Here is a 15,584-nt window from a genome sequence, read left to right on the forward strand (position 1 = left end):
GTTCCAAAGAACCCAAGTCCAAAATGTCAGTGCTTTGCAAAGACAATTCCAGACCCAGCTTGGATACTACCGCCTCTGGGTAGAAAACGCTCAAATCTGGCGCCTTTGAACCTTCGACATAGGAGCAAATGTTCAAACTGTAATTTATGTCCTCTACTCATCAGTCACATCTTTGTGTTGTCTCATGGTTAGGATATTAGAATCTGTAAATAACTAATATGTTTTGACTGGCTGCCTTTTTTTATACCAGGATCCAGATCTACAGCGATGGAGTGTTTGGAGGCAATGGCGTCTGGGCTTTACTCTGAAGTCTTTGCTGTTGTCATTTCTTTGATAAACAGGTTAGTATTGGAGGCAAACTGATACATCTTTGGTTGAATTAACCTGTTTTCACCTTGCATTTTTATGGACTGTTGCCGCCATGTCTATTGAAGAGTAAAAAGCTTTAAACTAAACACATAATTTATAGGAGTAGCTTAATCTCACTCTGAAAATGTACGTTATTTTTGGGTACATTCATTCAATGTGGGACAAAAATTCATAATTATCGACCCTTTATGTCTTTTAAAATAAACAAAGTTTTGCATTTATGCTATGCTTTTTAAGATCATCAGATATTTTAATTAGTTACCCGTTACTGTCTGTTTCGCTGGATTATAAATATGATGCGACTAGCACGCTCATTTCTCTTTAGCTGTTTGTCTTGCACAAACAGTGAGCAGAATGGTAAAGATTTGAAAAAGAAATATCCGAGGCCAAGCAACAATTAGTGTGTTGGGGTCACCTGGTGTCCATAATAACCATCGGATGCCACGCTGGATGTTTTTGGATTGATTTCAGAATGAAAGTACTAGTAGGATTTTCTTCATACCCAGCTTTCATTGTCTGACATATTTAAGTCCTTAATGATTTTATTTTTTTTTCAAATTGAGTTTATTGGTGGCAATTTTGAATGTGAGGCTGATGTGAAAGAAGGAATTAATTTTTGGAAAAGAACCTTATGTCCTCTGTTGAGTACAGTGGAGTATCTGTAATGCGTGTCTTCCAAATGTCACGGGAACCTCGTTAAAGTGTTTAACATCATTAAATATTACGACATTTGGGATATGAATCTGGTCTACTTTACCAGTAAATTCATATCATTGGGTCTTTCAGGGCAATGGTCTACATTTTATACGCCAAATAAACACATAAGTTGTTCACCGGAGAGAAAAAAAACAACCTTCTTTCTTGGCCTTCCCAGCTTTAACCCTCCATTGATGTTTTGATGTTTAACACTGGTGATTTTGTTAAAAACAATTTATTTTCTTTTACCGAATACTTGTACTCATGAGATGTTCTTCAATAAAGGTTAGATTTTTCAAAGATCAGACAAATACAACCTGAGTTAAAAATATATATATATATATATAATAGTAGCCCTTTTTAAATCATGTATTACCTGTAAATCTTTTGGCCAAGGGAGTTGAATAACACAAGCAACAATGAGTCCTGATTGTTGCACCTGTAGAATCAGTGACTTGAGCTAGACTAAACGATCAAAAAAAAAAAGAAACACATCATATCCCAATCACAAGAAATTCAACAACGGGTGAGAAGCACATTTAATGGCATCTGTCACTCTGGAAAAGCTTATAAAGCCACATCTAAGGTTTTGGGACTCCACAAAACCAAGGTGGGAGCCCATTACTTCATATGGAGAAAAGAAGGAATGATGGTGAAGAACACATAGATGGCTGATCCAGGAGGTCACAAGAGAAACCAGATCAGCTTCTAATACCCTACAGATCTCAGTTGGCACAGTTATGCTCAGTGTTTATGATTTAACAGTAAGAAAGAGACTGGGCAAAATGTCATTTATGGAAGAGTTCCAATGAAAAAGCCACTGCTGACTAAAAAAATACAGGCTTGAGAAGTGGCTTAGTCAAAGCCTGTACTTAAATCTGACTAAGATGGTGTGCCGTAAAGTTAAAGAGGCCATTCAAACTGGCTGAATTAAAACAATTCTGCAAAGAAGAGTGGGCCAAAAATTCCCATTTTTGTACAGATGTACAGGACTGTCTCAGAAAATTAGAATATTGTGATAAAGTTTTTTATTTTCTGTAATGCAATTAAAAAACATGAAATGTCATACATTCTGGATTCATTACAAATCAACTGAAATATCGCAAGCCTTTTATTGTTTTAATATCGCTGATTATGGCTTACAGCTTAAGAAACCCAAATATCCTATCTCAAAATATTAGAATATCGTGAAAAAGTATACTAGTAGGCTATTCAACTAATCACTTGAATCGTCTAATTAACTCGAAACACTGCAGGGTTTCCTGAGCCTTGAAAAACACTCAGCTTGGTTCAGTAAACTAAATCACAAGTATGGTAGTGGTTAAGAGACGACATAAGATTCTCACAGTAACTGGTGTACTGACCATGGCATTACTGTCCTTGATTGGCCTGCCAATTCCCCTGACCTGAACCCCATAGAGAATTTGTGGGGTATTGTGAAGAAGAAGCTGAAAGACACCAGAGCCAACAATGCAAATGAGCTAAAGGCCGCTATTGAAGCATCCTGGGCATCCATAACACCTCAGCAATGCCACAGGCTGATTGCCTCCATGCCACGCCGCATTGATGCAGTAATCTGTGCAAAAGGATTCACAACCAAGTACTGAGTGCATTAATGGACATTTTCAAATGTTTGATTTTGTTTTGCTGTTATAATTTTTTTTTACTTGGTCTGAGGAAATATTGTAATATTTTGAGATAGGATTTTTGAGTTTTCTTCATCTGTAAGCCAAAATCAGCGATATTAAAACAATAAAAAGGCTTGCAATATTTCAGTTGATTTGTAATGAATCCAGAATGTATGACATTTCATGTTTTTTAATTGCATTCCAGAAAATAAAGAACTTTATCACAATATTCAAATTTTCTGAGACAGTCCTGTAATCCGTAAGGGGGTAAATATTTTTTTCACAGGACTGGAACTGATGGTTTATTGCCACATATAGTTTCAATTGAAGCTACAGGAAGAAAAGTGAGGAAGTTAACTGAAGCAAGGCAAGAAAAGTTGGACAAGAGACTGAAATGAATGATGTTTTAGTTAATCATTTAAATAGAGCAGTGCAGTCATAGGTAACGCTAAAAAATGGGGTTTTCACCTTGAGTTAAAAGAACTTTCTGCATTTTAAGATCAACTTTGTTTTTTTTAAAGTTTGTAGAGAGAATGTAATCGGTAAAAGGTATGTTACAGGTACATGTGTATGTTTTTATCCCTCTGTGTGCTTAAGGGCCCTGAAATCCAGCCAGCACTCCATGGGCTCTCTCCTCATCGTGGACACACCGGGCTTTCAAAACCCGAGGCTCGCTAAGCGCGAGAGCGGCGCAACCTTTGAAGACTTGTGTCACAACTACACTCAGGAGCGCTTGCAGAGCCTCTTCTACCAACACACCTTTGTTCAGGAGCTGGAAAGATACAAAGAGGTAAGAGACACGCGAGGGATAATGCGCTGTGCATATATACATCCTCGGCCTCCTTTTTTTTTTTTTTTTTTTTTGTCCTTCTCTCCCGCCTCTCTCCCCCCTCTCCCTTTTGTCTGCCACGGTTCCTCAGATATATCAACTCCAATAGCGAACGTGTTCACACATCAGAAACGCCAGCCGTCCCACCTGTCACAAGCCGTGACAAGCCGAAGTAGTTCATGTGCTAGACCTTCTTATTAGCGATGCCGGTGTTCACCTCTTCTGCCGAGATCAAAGTAAAGTCACTCACAGCTGCCTGCGAGAGACACGCCCAGCTGCACAGCCGTGGCGTTTCTCCTTGATGAAAGGCCCATTCTTCTTCTGTCCTCCTCTGAGCTCATTCTAGCAGAACCGTACCATAATAACCGGCCACACTCGTCCTCAAGGATTTATTAAAGGACAAAATACTAGAGATTTATTTAATGCCTTAGACATACATTAATCTATTCAAGCTGTAGCACTCTCACCTGGGAGTAATTCTTCTCAGGTGACAGGATAGGGAAGCCAACCAGGAATCCTGATAACGTTTCTTCAGATCCTGTGAACTAGGATCTTGGGACTTCCTGCCTGCGCTGTCGCCCACTACATCCGCCCGGAAGCGTAGGAATTCGAGCTGAGTTAAGTAGCGCATGTTGACGCTTCGGCTGCCGGTACAACCCGAGAATACGCGGAGCCGTGAACCTGTCATCGTAAACTGGGTCAACCTCATTTTAATCAGCGCCGAGCGTTAACAATGACAGTGACAGGCAGGTCAAACCGTGAAGTGCAAAACAGTCGTATGCTTTGTAATTATTGCTGGAATGCAGCAGAGCGCTGAAGCTGTACGGAGGAACTTATTTTTGTTTTTTATTGTTTTTTTGTTTTCTCAAATGTCTGTTTCATGCTCACATTTAAGTCGCACACAAGCATCTGTCTCAGACACGTCAACAACATTTCCAACCTTTTTTTATGTCACTGTTTGCTGCTGTGTATTAACCTCCCCCCCCCCATCCCACCCTGTAGATGGGATTTTAATGCATTAATTTCTTCTTTAGCTTTTAGTTCCGTCTCCCTTCAGGAAAAAGACTTGCATTAAATGCTAGTTATTCTTGTTATTTTAATGGTTTTGGTGTAGCTTTTAGCTACGTCACATCTAGAAAACCCTATTTTACAATGTAAATATGCAATCAATTTTGGAATGATTGTGCCTTTGAGAACTTTTCCAAGTTATTTTGGTCAGAACAGAAAATAAGCAACATAATTGTATTCATGAATAACCTTTAACTGCAAGAGATTAGTTTGTCCTGGAGGCTGAAGCTAATAGCTAGTTTGGAGGGGCCAGTGCTAAATTAGACTTCAGCCATTTTAAAACCTCTCAAATCTCAGAAATGTCATAGTAGTTTGTGCCAATTGAATTTTGCTGACCTTTAAACCCTCTGTGCTGTTTACATTGGTTGGTTACTTCCAAAGAATTAACACAGGAAACGGAGGTAGGCCGTCGTCCGCCAGAAATAATCTTCCTGTGCAAAACCTACTGAATACACATCATGTAAAGCTTGATGATTTCTGGTAGGAGTAACACATATAAAAGTGAAGCTGTGCAAAAATATTAATTATGAAAACTGTTTAAGAATTTAAATGTTTTTTTTTACACTGCCAGACACTTTGATGTTCTGCTCTTAGCGTTGCACAGGGAAATCGGTAGTGCTGCACCACCATCCATTTTCCATGCCAATTATCATAGCCTTCTGTGTAAATATCCCCACAATGCCAAAATTATGACTGTTTTATTTGTTTAGCACTGTTTTCGTAAATAACTGTAACATTTATGAAACTGGACTTGTTTTAAGAATGTAGATGTCCTCTTACAGCCTGGCCGGTCTTGGACTAGCTGTTAGCTTCAGCTATCGGCAACAACTAATTTGGATTTATACTAAATAAATGGCAAAGGAGAGATGTTACTGCTCAGTATCTTTTAACCGAACCTCTCATAATTCCTGTACTACCCTTATAACTAATTATAATATAGTGCAGTTCACCTAATGTGTCTGTGACGTTATTGTAACATTAGTAGACCCACTGATAGGGCTCCTGACAGTTTACGTTATAGCATGCTTATTTCCATCTAAGGTGTGTAACTGCTGCCTGATCAGATTTTAAAGCAGAATACAAAGTGAGGCTTATCTGCTTACAGGACATAAGCTAATGGTATGTTTTGTTTTTTTTTTTGCAGATTGTGAGGCCAGTGACTACATAGCAGCATGGGGTCATGCTAGTGTTTGACCGCTCATCAACATAATCTGTGCAAAGTACTATTTCTTCAGCGTCTAATAATAGCCGTTACCAAATAGACGCACAGAAAAAATTATTTTGTCACAATTTACTTTAACTCCATGTGAAAAATTGTGTTTTTTTTTATTGTGAAATCTATACGTTTCTGCTCATAAAATGGTTTTAGCCTAGGCTTTAAACTGACCCTCATGCTGGAACCTTTTGTGATACTTGAATGATTTCAAGAAATTAATTGGACACATTTAAAAAAGGATACCAGTTTGACTTCTCCTTAGAAATTGTGTTTTCTGACATTTAGCCACAATATTAACTCTCTGTCTACTTATCTTTCTTCCTCCAGGAAAACATTGAACTTGCTATAGAGGACATTGAGCCCAGCACTTCTCTTTCAGTGGCAGTGATAGACCAAACCTCAAGCCATGCACTTGTAAGTTAAATTATAATTTTTTTTTTATCTTTGCACTGCACTTCCAATTTCCATAGCCCCTTCTGGTTTTCTTGTTTTTTTGATAGCAGTGTAACAATTGCTCCAAAATCTTTTTGAAAACATGTTTCTCTCTTGATATTCACCAGATGCCCATCATCATTCAATTATATATATATATATATATATATATATATATATATATATATATATATATATATATATATATATATATATATATATATATATATATTTATTTATTTTAAATACTTCCTCAATTGTAAATAGAATTGGTTTGGTAGAGGTTAGAGAAAGGCGACTGGAGCAAGAAAAAAGGTTAGCGAATTGACTTCAAGAAAGGAAAATCAATGTTTGGCCTTTGCAGCTTGTGATCTGCACCATGGAAACAGAAATGGCAGAGTTTAAAGAACCGTGGGTCATGTTGCTATAACTCCAGTACGTTTTGTTGGAGTGCTTTGCTTTTTAAAATGGGTCCCTGCTCTGATTTGAACGCCGTCAGAAGCAGCGAGCCTCAGTGCATCACACCAAAAGGGGAAAAAAAAAATGAAGCAGTTACTTTAAAGACATTTTAAAGTCTGCTCTAAAGATCTGTTGCTTTGAATGAAAGACATTTTGATCAAAGTCCCCCCCCCCATCTTACCCATGGATATATTTCATTCTGTCATAGCTCAAATGTGAGTTATCACAGCCTTAATATTCAAGTCATTGCCAGTTTTATGGCTTGTCATATGTCCCCTTCAAACTGATACACTGCCGATGCATTTACTGGCAGCGTAGTGTGCACTGATGATAAGGGTGCATTTGTTGTAGCATCCTGATAGATATTAAAGCAGTTGTTGTTTCTGTTGGTTTGTGTCTAGGTTTTCCAGGGTGGTTTCAGGAATTTGTCATGTCAACAGATCTAGCCACATTATGTGGAGTATATATAGTATATTCTATATATCTCCAGGGTATATAGAAGTATAAACTTCTTTATACTCAATGCCTTGCAGTTGTCATGTTACAACCACAATCATTGTGTTTCTATTTTATGAGATAGAGCTATCACATAATCACATAAGTAAATGGTGTCCCTCAGTGTGTAATTTAATCTCCTTATAATTACAGCTGTTCTAAGGGGGCCTGGGTGGTTATTTAGAGAACATTAGTTAACAAACTGCATCATGAAGACCTTGACAGAACAGACAGGTCAGGGATAATATTGTTGAGAGGTTTTAAAGAACAGGTAGATTATAAAGCAACTAAAATTGCCTATCACTAGGCGCATACCATACTCCTTGCGAAACATTGTGATGATATAATGAAGACGTGGGGAGGCTTATCCTTAGGGACAGGAAAACTGATGGTATGATGGCAGAATCCAAATCAGAATCTGTTGCTACATTGATCTTCACATGCTCTTCATTTAATGTACCTGGGCCTAAACTATGAGGATAAAAAAACAAAATCTGTCTTTAGATGTGCTGAGCTGGTACAGACATACTACATAAGATTTGAAGTTGTAAATGCGGTACACGGTAATTCTATAAAGTATTAACTCAGGAGAGAGGAATGCAAATGTATCAAATTAAAGATTGTTTTTTCACAACTTTTCCTTCCACTTCACAATTAATTATCCTTTGCTTTCTGTTGCTATGAGATAAAATTCCAGTAAGATACATTGAAGTTAGTGTTTGTCATGTGAAGATTTTTTGAAATTTCAAATGTAATGAATGACCGCAAGTCAACGTACATCAGGTAAAATATGCTGATATGTGTGCACAGTCAAGTTTCATAGCATTGCATTCAAAGATAACATCCATATTGTGCAAAGCAGTGCCACTCCAGGCCTTTTTTTTCCTTCTCTCAGCTGGTAGTAAATATATTGCTAATTGTATTTATTTCAATCATCAATTATTCTGTGTCCATGAGCTACATTTACATTTTTGATATATACAGAAAAGCTGAATGGATGATGCCACCATTGCAGTTGCAGCTGAAGGACACAGACTGAGAATGGTTTTCAGGAATTGAAATTTTCAGTGCTGATAATAAGATCTGGCCTCTCACCACCAGCTCAGGCTGGGAAGAAACATGCCGCAAAGTACTTTTTGCTTAGGTTTAAGAACTTGACTGCAGAGGTCAGCAACCAGTTCTAAGAAAATTATATATATTTTCTTTTTGCACCCATGAGGGAGATGAATAATAAAGGCTTAAAGATATGCCTGATTCACCCATGCATTCCCATTAAACTGCTGAAAGAAGCTGAATGTCCTTGTGGCAAGGTTGTCTTTACTCATGTAATGAAATAGGATTTTTTTTTTTTTTTGTACAAGTAGACTGTAGAAGTGAAGAGGGTCAAAGAAAAAACACCAAAACAGCAGAATAAAGGATAGAATTACATTATGCGACTACTGCAGGACGTTCTTAAAGTCCATGTGTAAACACTTTGCCTTGTAATAGGTGCGGACGGTCCGAACAGACGAGGCACGGGGTCTTCTGTGGCTGATGGAGGAAGAGGCAGTGCAGCCAGGAGGATCCCCAGAAACACTTTTGGGACGTCTCTTCAGCTACTATGGACCGGCTGAGGGCGAGAGTAAAGGTGAGAACAAAATGGAAACTAGTGCTGGCAATTTACATATTAATTTCACTCTTTTAGATCCAACGGTACCAATAAGGATTTTAGAGAAAAGTACAAAAGAATGCTTGGTTTTACCAAGTAGAGGGGTTGTATACCCATTTTATATCAAGGTAAGCAAAGTTTCAGTAGAAAGTCTAAATCCTAAAGATTTACAACAAATGAAACATTTTATTTTGCATTTTAGCCAACAGAATTGTGTAAAGGTCATCAAAAAACAAAACATGAAGATTTACTATGTAGTTTCAATCTTAATCTTCTAAAACAACTCGAAGAGCTCACTTTCTGAGTGTTTATTCAGGTCAGGTTGAAGGTAGAGCTGCAAGAGGGGGGTCATGTTGACCTCATGTCAGAGAAGCCTTAACAATGGCAAACACGACAGTCAAAATGGCTCTGTTTTGCTTCTTTTTTAGGTTTTATAAATTATAGGTAGAGTAAGAGTCTATCGTCTAAGAAATAAATCTGGATGGGTAATATTTCTCTGTAAAACTACTTAAAGCCAATTATTCAGATTTGAGCTGGATGCCATGCAACTAAACAACGATTTAGACCATTCAGAAAGGGAAAAAAAGGTCTTTTTTATGATTTTAAAATTTTGTATTAAAGCATTTAAGGGAGCAATACGTAATGCTGCCACCTAGCGTTGCAAATCGGAGCAACACATACACGTCTGCACGGAGAACAGCCATTACTCAATGGTCGGTTGCTGCTGTGAAACCCCACTGCATTTTTCCTACACAGGATAAGCATATGTTGTTGTATACGGTTCTATTTCTGGTATGCTTCACTTACTGGCTTCCATGTTTGCAGCTCGCTGCTTTTTGCGAACCCTGGGAACTATGATTGGTTCAGAAACCAGGAAGTAAACACGGGCTACACACTGCACTGAAGTAGTTCCGTACCGTACCTCTAGGGTTTGAAAGGACAAAACTTGACTAAGACATTGTTGATGGAGAGGACCGATTGTTTATAGGGAATGTGACTTCCATCCCGTGTGACAAATGAGAATGATTTTGGTTAATTTTGCATTAAATTTCTTACTTATTGCTTCTTTAAAGTGAAGTAATGGGCTAAAACACAATTTGTTTAGATAAAACTGAACAGCTGTAACTTATGAGGATAGTTTGATTTTCTACTGTTATAAACACGTCTTGTCTGGGAATATCCAAGTAGTAGAGTTGGGGTAAAATAACTGCAAATTAATCTTCAGTGAGAATAGCATTAATTTAATGTAATATTGCGCTGGTAGTAGTAAACAGCAGTCACTCAATTAAGAGTAAAAAAGTATTTGGTGGAAGGACTAAAGTATTGAGTGACCATTTGCGTATAATTTCTAATATTTTTTTTATATAAATGATGTAATCGCAAACTATATGTGAAAATACGGTAACTTTTGGATTGATAAAATCAAAAATAAGGCCACTTAACTAAAATCTTTTTGAAATCCAAGTTAAGGCACAAGAAAAATGCATCTAAAATCTCTCTTCTTTGCAACAGGAAGTTTTGAAATCAATAACATCAGATAAAAAAAAAAAATCCTTTATTGTCCCACAATGGGGAATTTCCAGTCTGACAGTAGCACAAGGCACAGACACACAGTTTAGTTCTAAAGCAACAGATAATGAGCTTTTTAGAAAGGCCAAAATAAAAGTAAAAATAAATACCAGAGTAAGTAGTCAAAGTCAAAATATCTTTAGTCTCCTTTGAGAGAAATTTGCCTTGGATGCAAGGATCAGGTGCATCATTGTACTACATATTCAATCACTAATAACAATGACCACATGCTGCCCTCCATTGTCTCCAAAAACTGATTCTATGTAGAATAGGATGAGCAGCAAAACTGACCACAAAATGGGTAGTTCCATCTTGTGAATTGAAAAGGTGAAAACAAAGGAACATACACACACTACTAGAAATAGATAAAAAAAAAAGATAAAAAATATTGAAAAACTTAGTAGAAATATGGAGCCACAGACACAAGCTGTAAAAGTATGGCACAATCTTTAGTCCTTACCCTTCTAATCAGTTAGCATCAATAGTAATTTGGGACCGTTTTTGTATTTGGCTCAGGATATATTCAGAGTGACAACGTCGCTATAGATTTTAAATAATGAGCTAAATTCTACTGGGTTCAGAGGCATAAAGTCACAGTAAAGGACCCATGCTTTTGTTACAGCCATAATACTGATGCACATGGACATCCCTCCTCTGGTTGTTGCTTGGCTGCAATATCTTCTAAAGCTATATTGGTTTTGTTTTTATCAGCAACCAAACAGTGACTTTGTTGTCTTAAGATTCCTCTCTGTTTAACAGCCTAATTCTCACCCAATCTAAAGACTGTTTAAAATGGTATGGAAACAGGATTTGGCCTTTTTTGTAGTGTTCTAAGAACGAGAAAAATCCTCTCTTTTCACATTGCTTCATCGGTTGACAGATCTAGTTCAATTATGCACTGTTTTTACTCAGAAGTTGGAATTTCCAAGTTTTGAGTTGTAAAAATGAGCTTAAAATTCAACATGGCTGCCTTACATGACAGCTCTTTTTCCCTTCTGACAATTCAGTCTAAATATTTCAAACACACAGTACTATCCATCTTCTATTATTGAACATGCGGTTACAGTGTTGATCGTGCTACATGCAGATTATTATTAGCCTGTTGTTACAAGCCTGGATTGCTCATAGCCCTGTCACTGATGCAAGTACAACACATGTAAATTTGGTAAAACATCAGTACTAGATCCCATTCTTGACTTCAGAAGCAAATGGAACACTAACCACTGTTATTTGTTTCTGATCCACTGCCATCAAAATTTTCTCCACTTCTAAGTAGTTTCCTATTTTAAGCAAGGATCTCTGTGCTTGAACATATTTTTGGCTGTGGGTGTTTATTAAATTGCCATTGTGCCTAATTTGTTCATATTTAACTTTAAAAATAATTAGTTATAGGAATTCTTCTGATATTAAATTATATAGCAACAAAACAAAGCATTTTCTAATATTTATTTTTTGTCTTAAAATGACCCCCTTCATAGTTTTACGTTAAATCCATGAAATGTTCCAAATATCTCATAATGAATGAGACGTTAGGTGAGGTATTCTAACAAAGGTCATGAAGTATCAACCACAGGGGGTTTAACTTGAATGTGGTAGATAGAGTTGAAAATGCTTAGGAGGTCAAATTGATCTTCTCACAGCTCAGCATCAAAAGGTTTAGGTTAGTAGTCTCTCGCCATAGTTACAGCAAGACGGTAAACAATAGCGCTCTCCAACTCAAGTCCTCGAAAACCTCTGCCCTGCAATTTCTAGATGTATCCCTTCTCCTACAAAGTGGTTTAAATGGCTGAATTACCACCACAACATACCACTAACTTCTGCAGAGACCTAAAGATGAGCCGTTCGTCTGATTCATCTACGCTGGAACAGGAATGCATCTAAGAATTTGCAGGACAGTGATTCTCAAGGCGCCTAGTGCAAAATGGACTGCAGAGTGCACTCTAATTCAACGCGAGCAGGTTAATGTGGTCCATAAACGGTTATATCAGGTATAGCCCCGTGCGACAGTGATGTTTGCGATTGATGCATAATATGTTGGCAGCCTACAAGATTTTGGTGCCAGAGAATTTATGGTTTCCCCGTTCCATCATTATTTTGTAGTCTTAAGTGGTCCAGACCGGGGACATTTACTGCATCCACATAAACAGCAGAATGACGAGTGATCCGTTGGCCAAACTAGAACCCTGATACCATCAGCCATTCCCCCGATTTATTAGTTTTTCAAATCATTTCCGTATTTACATGATGATCGTTGCATGGAACAGTATGTTCTCTTATCGGCCGCCGTCCAGCACTCAGCTGGCTCCTGTGCAAGCCTTGTAAAATTGCCCCTTGAATCACATAAATTGGGACCAGACTGTCTGTGATTATGCATGTATTAGTAATGTCTGTGTAGGTTGGGCGACAGATGGCACATAGCGGAGTAATCAAGAACTGATGAATCTGCTTGTTGTGATAAACTCTTCATCCAGACGATGAAAATATCTTTAGAGATTCTTTAAATATTTATTTTGTGTCCCACCCCCACTCATTATGCTGTCCTGCAAACGGCATTTTGGGGAGTCTAACGGTGGCTTTTGTGATCGCGTCAGGTCACACACTTCTTCTGCGGGGTGAGAAGGAACATCACTTCCTACTGGGCCACAGCCATGGGACCGACTGGGTGGAGTACGATGCCCGTGGGTGGCTGAACTACGCCAAACAGAACCCCGCTGCTACCAATGCTATGAGCCTGCTGCAGGAATCCCAAAAGTAGGTCTTACTGTAGCAGGCGGTATCTGTTTTACCACGAATACGAATGTTGATGCGTTATTTCAGAAGCTGCTTTTCTAAATGTCACTCCTGCAGGAAGATAATCAGCTCCTTGTTCACGAGCCGGGCAGGCGGCGCCGTCGTGCTGTCCGGTTCTGTTGCCGGTCTCGAGGGCGCTTCCAACATGTCCCTACGCAGGGCTACCAGCATGAGGAAGACCTTCAGCACAGGAGTGGCTGCAATCAAGAAGAAGTCCTTGTGCATCCAAATAAAGCTCCAAGTGGTGAGAGAGGGAAAAAAAAAAACACAGAAAAAAAAAATGTTTCTTCAGAATTAACAGACTTAACGGTTCTAAAACTGAGCCGGGAGCTTAAGGTGTATATAGGGATGAAATGGACCACATTCTTAACCTTGTTTAGTTTTTTTCTTTTTTCTTTTTTAAATCTACTTTGGGCCTGAGCGCGTTGTTAAATTGCAAAATGCAGCTTAAAAGAAAAGTGTTGAGATGAAGGCCAGGAGCGGTGCTGCAGCCAGGGAAAATGATATATTGGCTGTTTTTATAGACTTGGGCTCTGCAGCTGCTTTAGCGTCCAACCCGTCTAACCCCAGAAGTAAATCTCTATTGGATCTATATTTTTAGATGATGTGCACTTCTACTATGCGTAGAACGGTAGATGTGTACGTCGCAATTCATATTAAGTTTAGAGGGCAGCGTTGAGTGTACATTCATTGAGATGAAAGTTTTAACTATTGGGAGAGAAAGCTTAATGTATGTTTTGTCTGATTATTTTAAAGTTAATCAGTTCTTCCCTACATCATTATAGAATGAATATGTCTTCAATTCCATTCCTAGTTTCAGAAGATTCTTATTTATACAGTGCATTTTTTAAAAGTTTTTATTCTGTCACATTACAACCACAAACCTTTCTGCGTTTTTATTTGTTTTACTAGACGGTAGATTATCCTGAACACATAGCAAAACATTTTGATGGACGCATCTTGCTGTGGAGATGCTTTCCACTTTGAAAGGAAAGGGAAAATGGGCAAAATGGGAAGCTGAGGAGTTGGAGACAGAGCCATGCTGGAAGAACATCCAGCATGGCTGCATTTTTTTTTTTTGTTGTATTCTTTTGATCCATTGTAGATATGAAGATTCACTGTATATAACTGAATGCACCTTCCCTACCCTGCACCTTCTTGTATGAGCCGATGTGACGAGTGAATTTCTCCACTGTGAGATCAATAAAGACTATCTTATCTTATCCTAAACTGACGCAGAGGTTCATTCCCCACATGCGCCATGCGTGTGAATGGCCCAGTCAAAGGCCACACCTAAAACCAATTGAGAATCTGTGGTTAGACTTGAAAATGTTTTCCCATGAATGTTTTACAGCCAGTCTGACTAAGCCTGAACTATTAAGAATGGGCAAAATCTTTAGCCTCTAGATGTGCAGAGGTGGTAGAAACATACTCCAAAGAACTTGTCACTGTAATTGCAGTAAAATACGGTTCTTCAAAGTATATCTATAAAAGGTTTAGGAAAAAAAAATATGTTTTTAAATTAAAAACAACAAAGTTTGTGGTTGTAACAGGACAAAATGTGAACAAAACCACGGACTATGCATATTTGTCAAGGCACATTTTTACATCTGTTGATGTTACTGCATTATTTACAGAGCATGGCTGCCAAGAGTGCCTAATCCTGCCCTTTCTTTTACAGGATGCCCTTCTTGACATGTTGCGAAGGGCTAGGATTCACTTTGTTCATTGCATATTGCCCAAGGCAGAAGCTCTAAGGGCTCTTAGTGGATCCCTGTTCAAAGGTGGGGAATCTGAGGCTCAAGGGGAGACCGGAGATCCAGGCTTAATGCAGCTGGATGTAGCCCTGCTCCGTGCTCAGATACGCGGATCCAAGCTGCTTGATGCCCTACGGATCTACAGGCAAGGTGAAGAAGCTGCTTAAATCCTATACATAGTGAGAGGTATTGCAATCCGGGCCTCCTTGGCCTTGTGCATTGAAGGGGGGAAAATGGAGCTGAATCTATTTTCCTCCTGTCAGAAGGTCATCTCTGAATGATCACAGCACTCTACAAATATTTTCAGAGTATAATGTTATCCAACACCGGCTTTCTTACAGGTTACCCTGATCACATGGTGTTCTCTGAGTTCCGACGGCGCTTTGATGTGCTGGCCCCACACCTCACCAAGAAGCATGGGAGGAATTACATCGTGAAGGATGAGAAGAGAGTAAGTCACTCAGCAAAAGAAGGGCAGTGGGTGGGGGGGGGGGGTTTGAAATGTGCAGCTCCACTGGTGGCCAAGCCCGGTGAAGATTAATGTTGTGAGGAGACGGTTTCATTACATCTGCCCCCTGATTTGTCAGCGGCCGACGGACAGAGAAATGGGCGTTCATCACAGCCATAG

The 15,584-nt window shown here is 38.7% G+C and overlaps 1 protein-coding gene across 1 annotated transcript in view; it reads left to right on the forward strand.

The window, feature by feature from the left end:
* LOC105927773 (unconventional myosin-XVIIIa) overlaps positions 1-15,584 on the forward strand; it is a 94,703-nt gene that overhangs the window by 22,696 nt on the left and 56,423 nt on the right. Inside the window, 8 exon segments of the mRNA XM_036143332.1 lie at positions 251-341; positions 3,291-3,483; positions 6,134-6,220; positions 8,681-8,819; positions 13,001-13,160; positions 13,257-13,443; positions 14,881-15,106; positions 15,298-15,407. Coding sequence (XP_035999225.1) covers positions 251-341; positions 3,291-3,483; positions 6,134-6,220; positions 8,681-8,819; positions 13,001-13,160; positions 13,257-13,443; positions 14,881-15,106; positions 15,298-15,407 — 1,193 coding nt within the window.

This window comes from Fundulus heteroclitus, chromosome 11, assembly GCF_011125445.2.
Source record: "Fundulus heteroclitus isolate FHET01 chromosome 11, MU-UCD_Fhet_4.1, whole genome shotgun sequence".
In the NCBI taxonomy this organism is placed as follows: Eukaryota; Metazoa; Chordata; class Actinopteri; order Cyprinodontiformes; family Fundulidae; genus Fundulus; species Fundulus heteroclitus.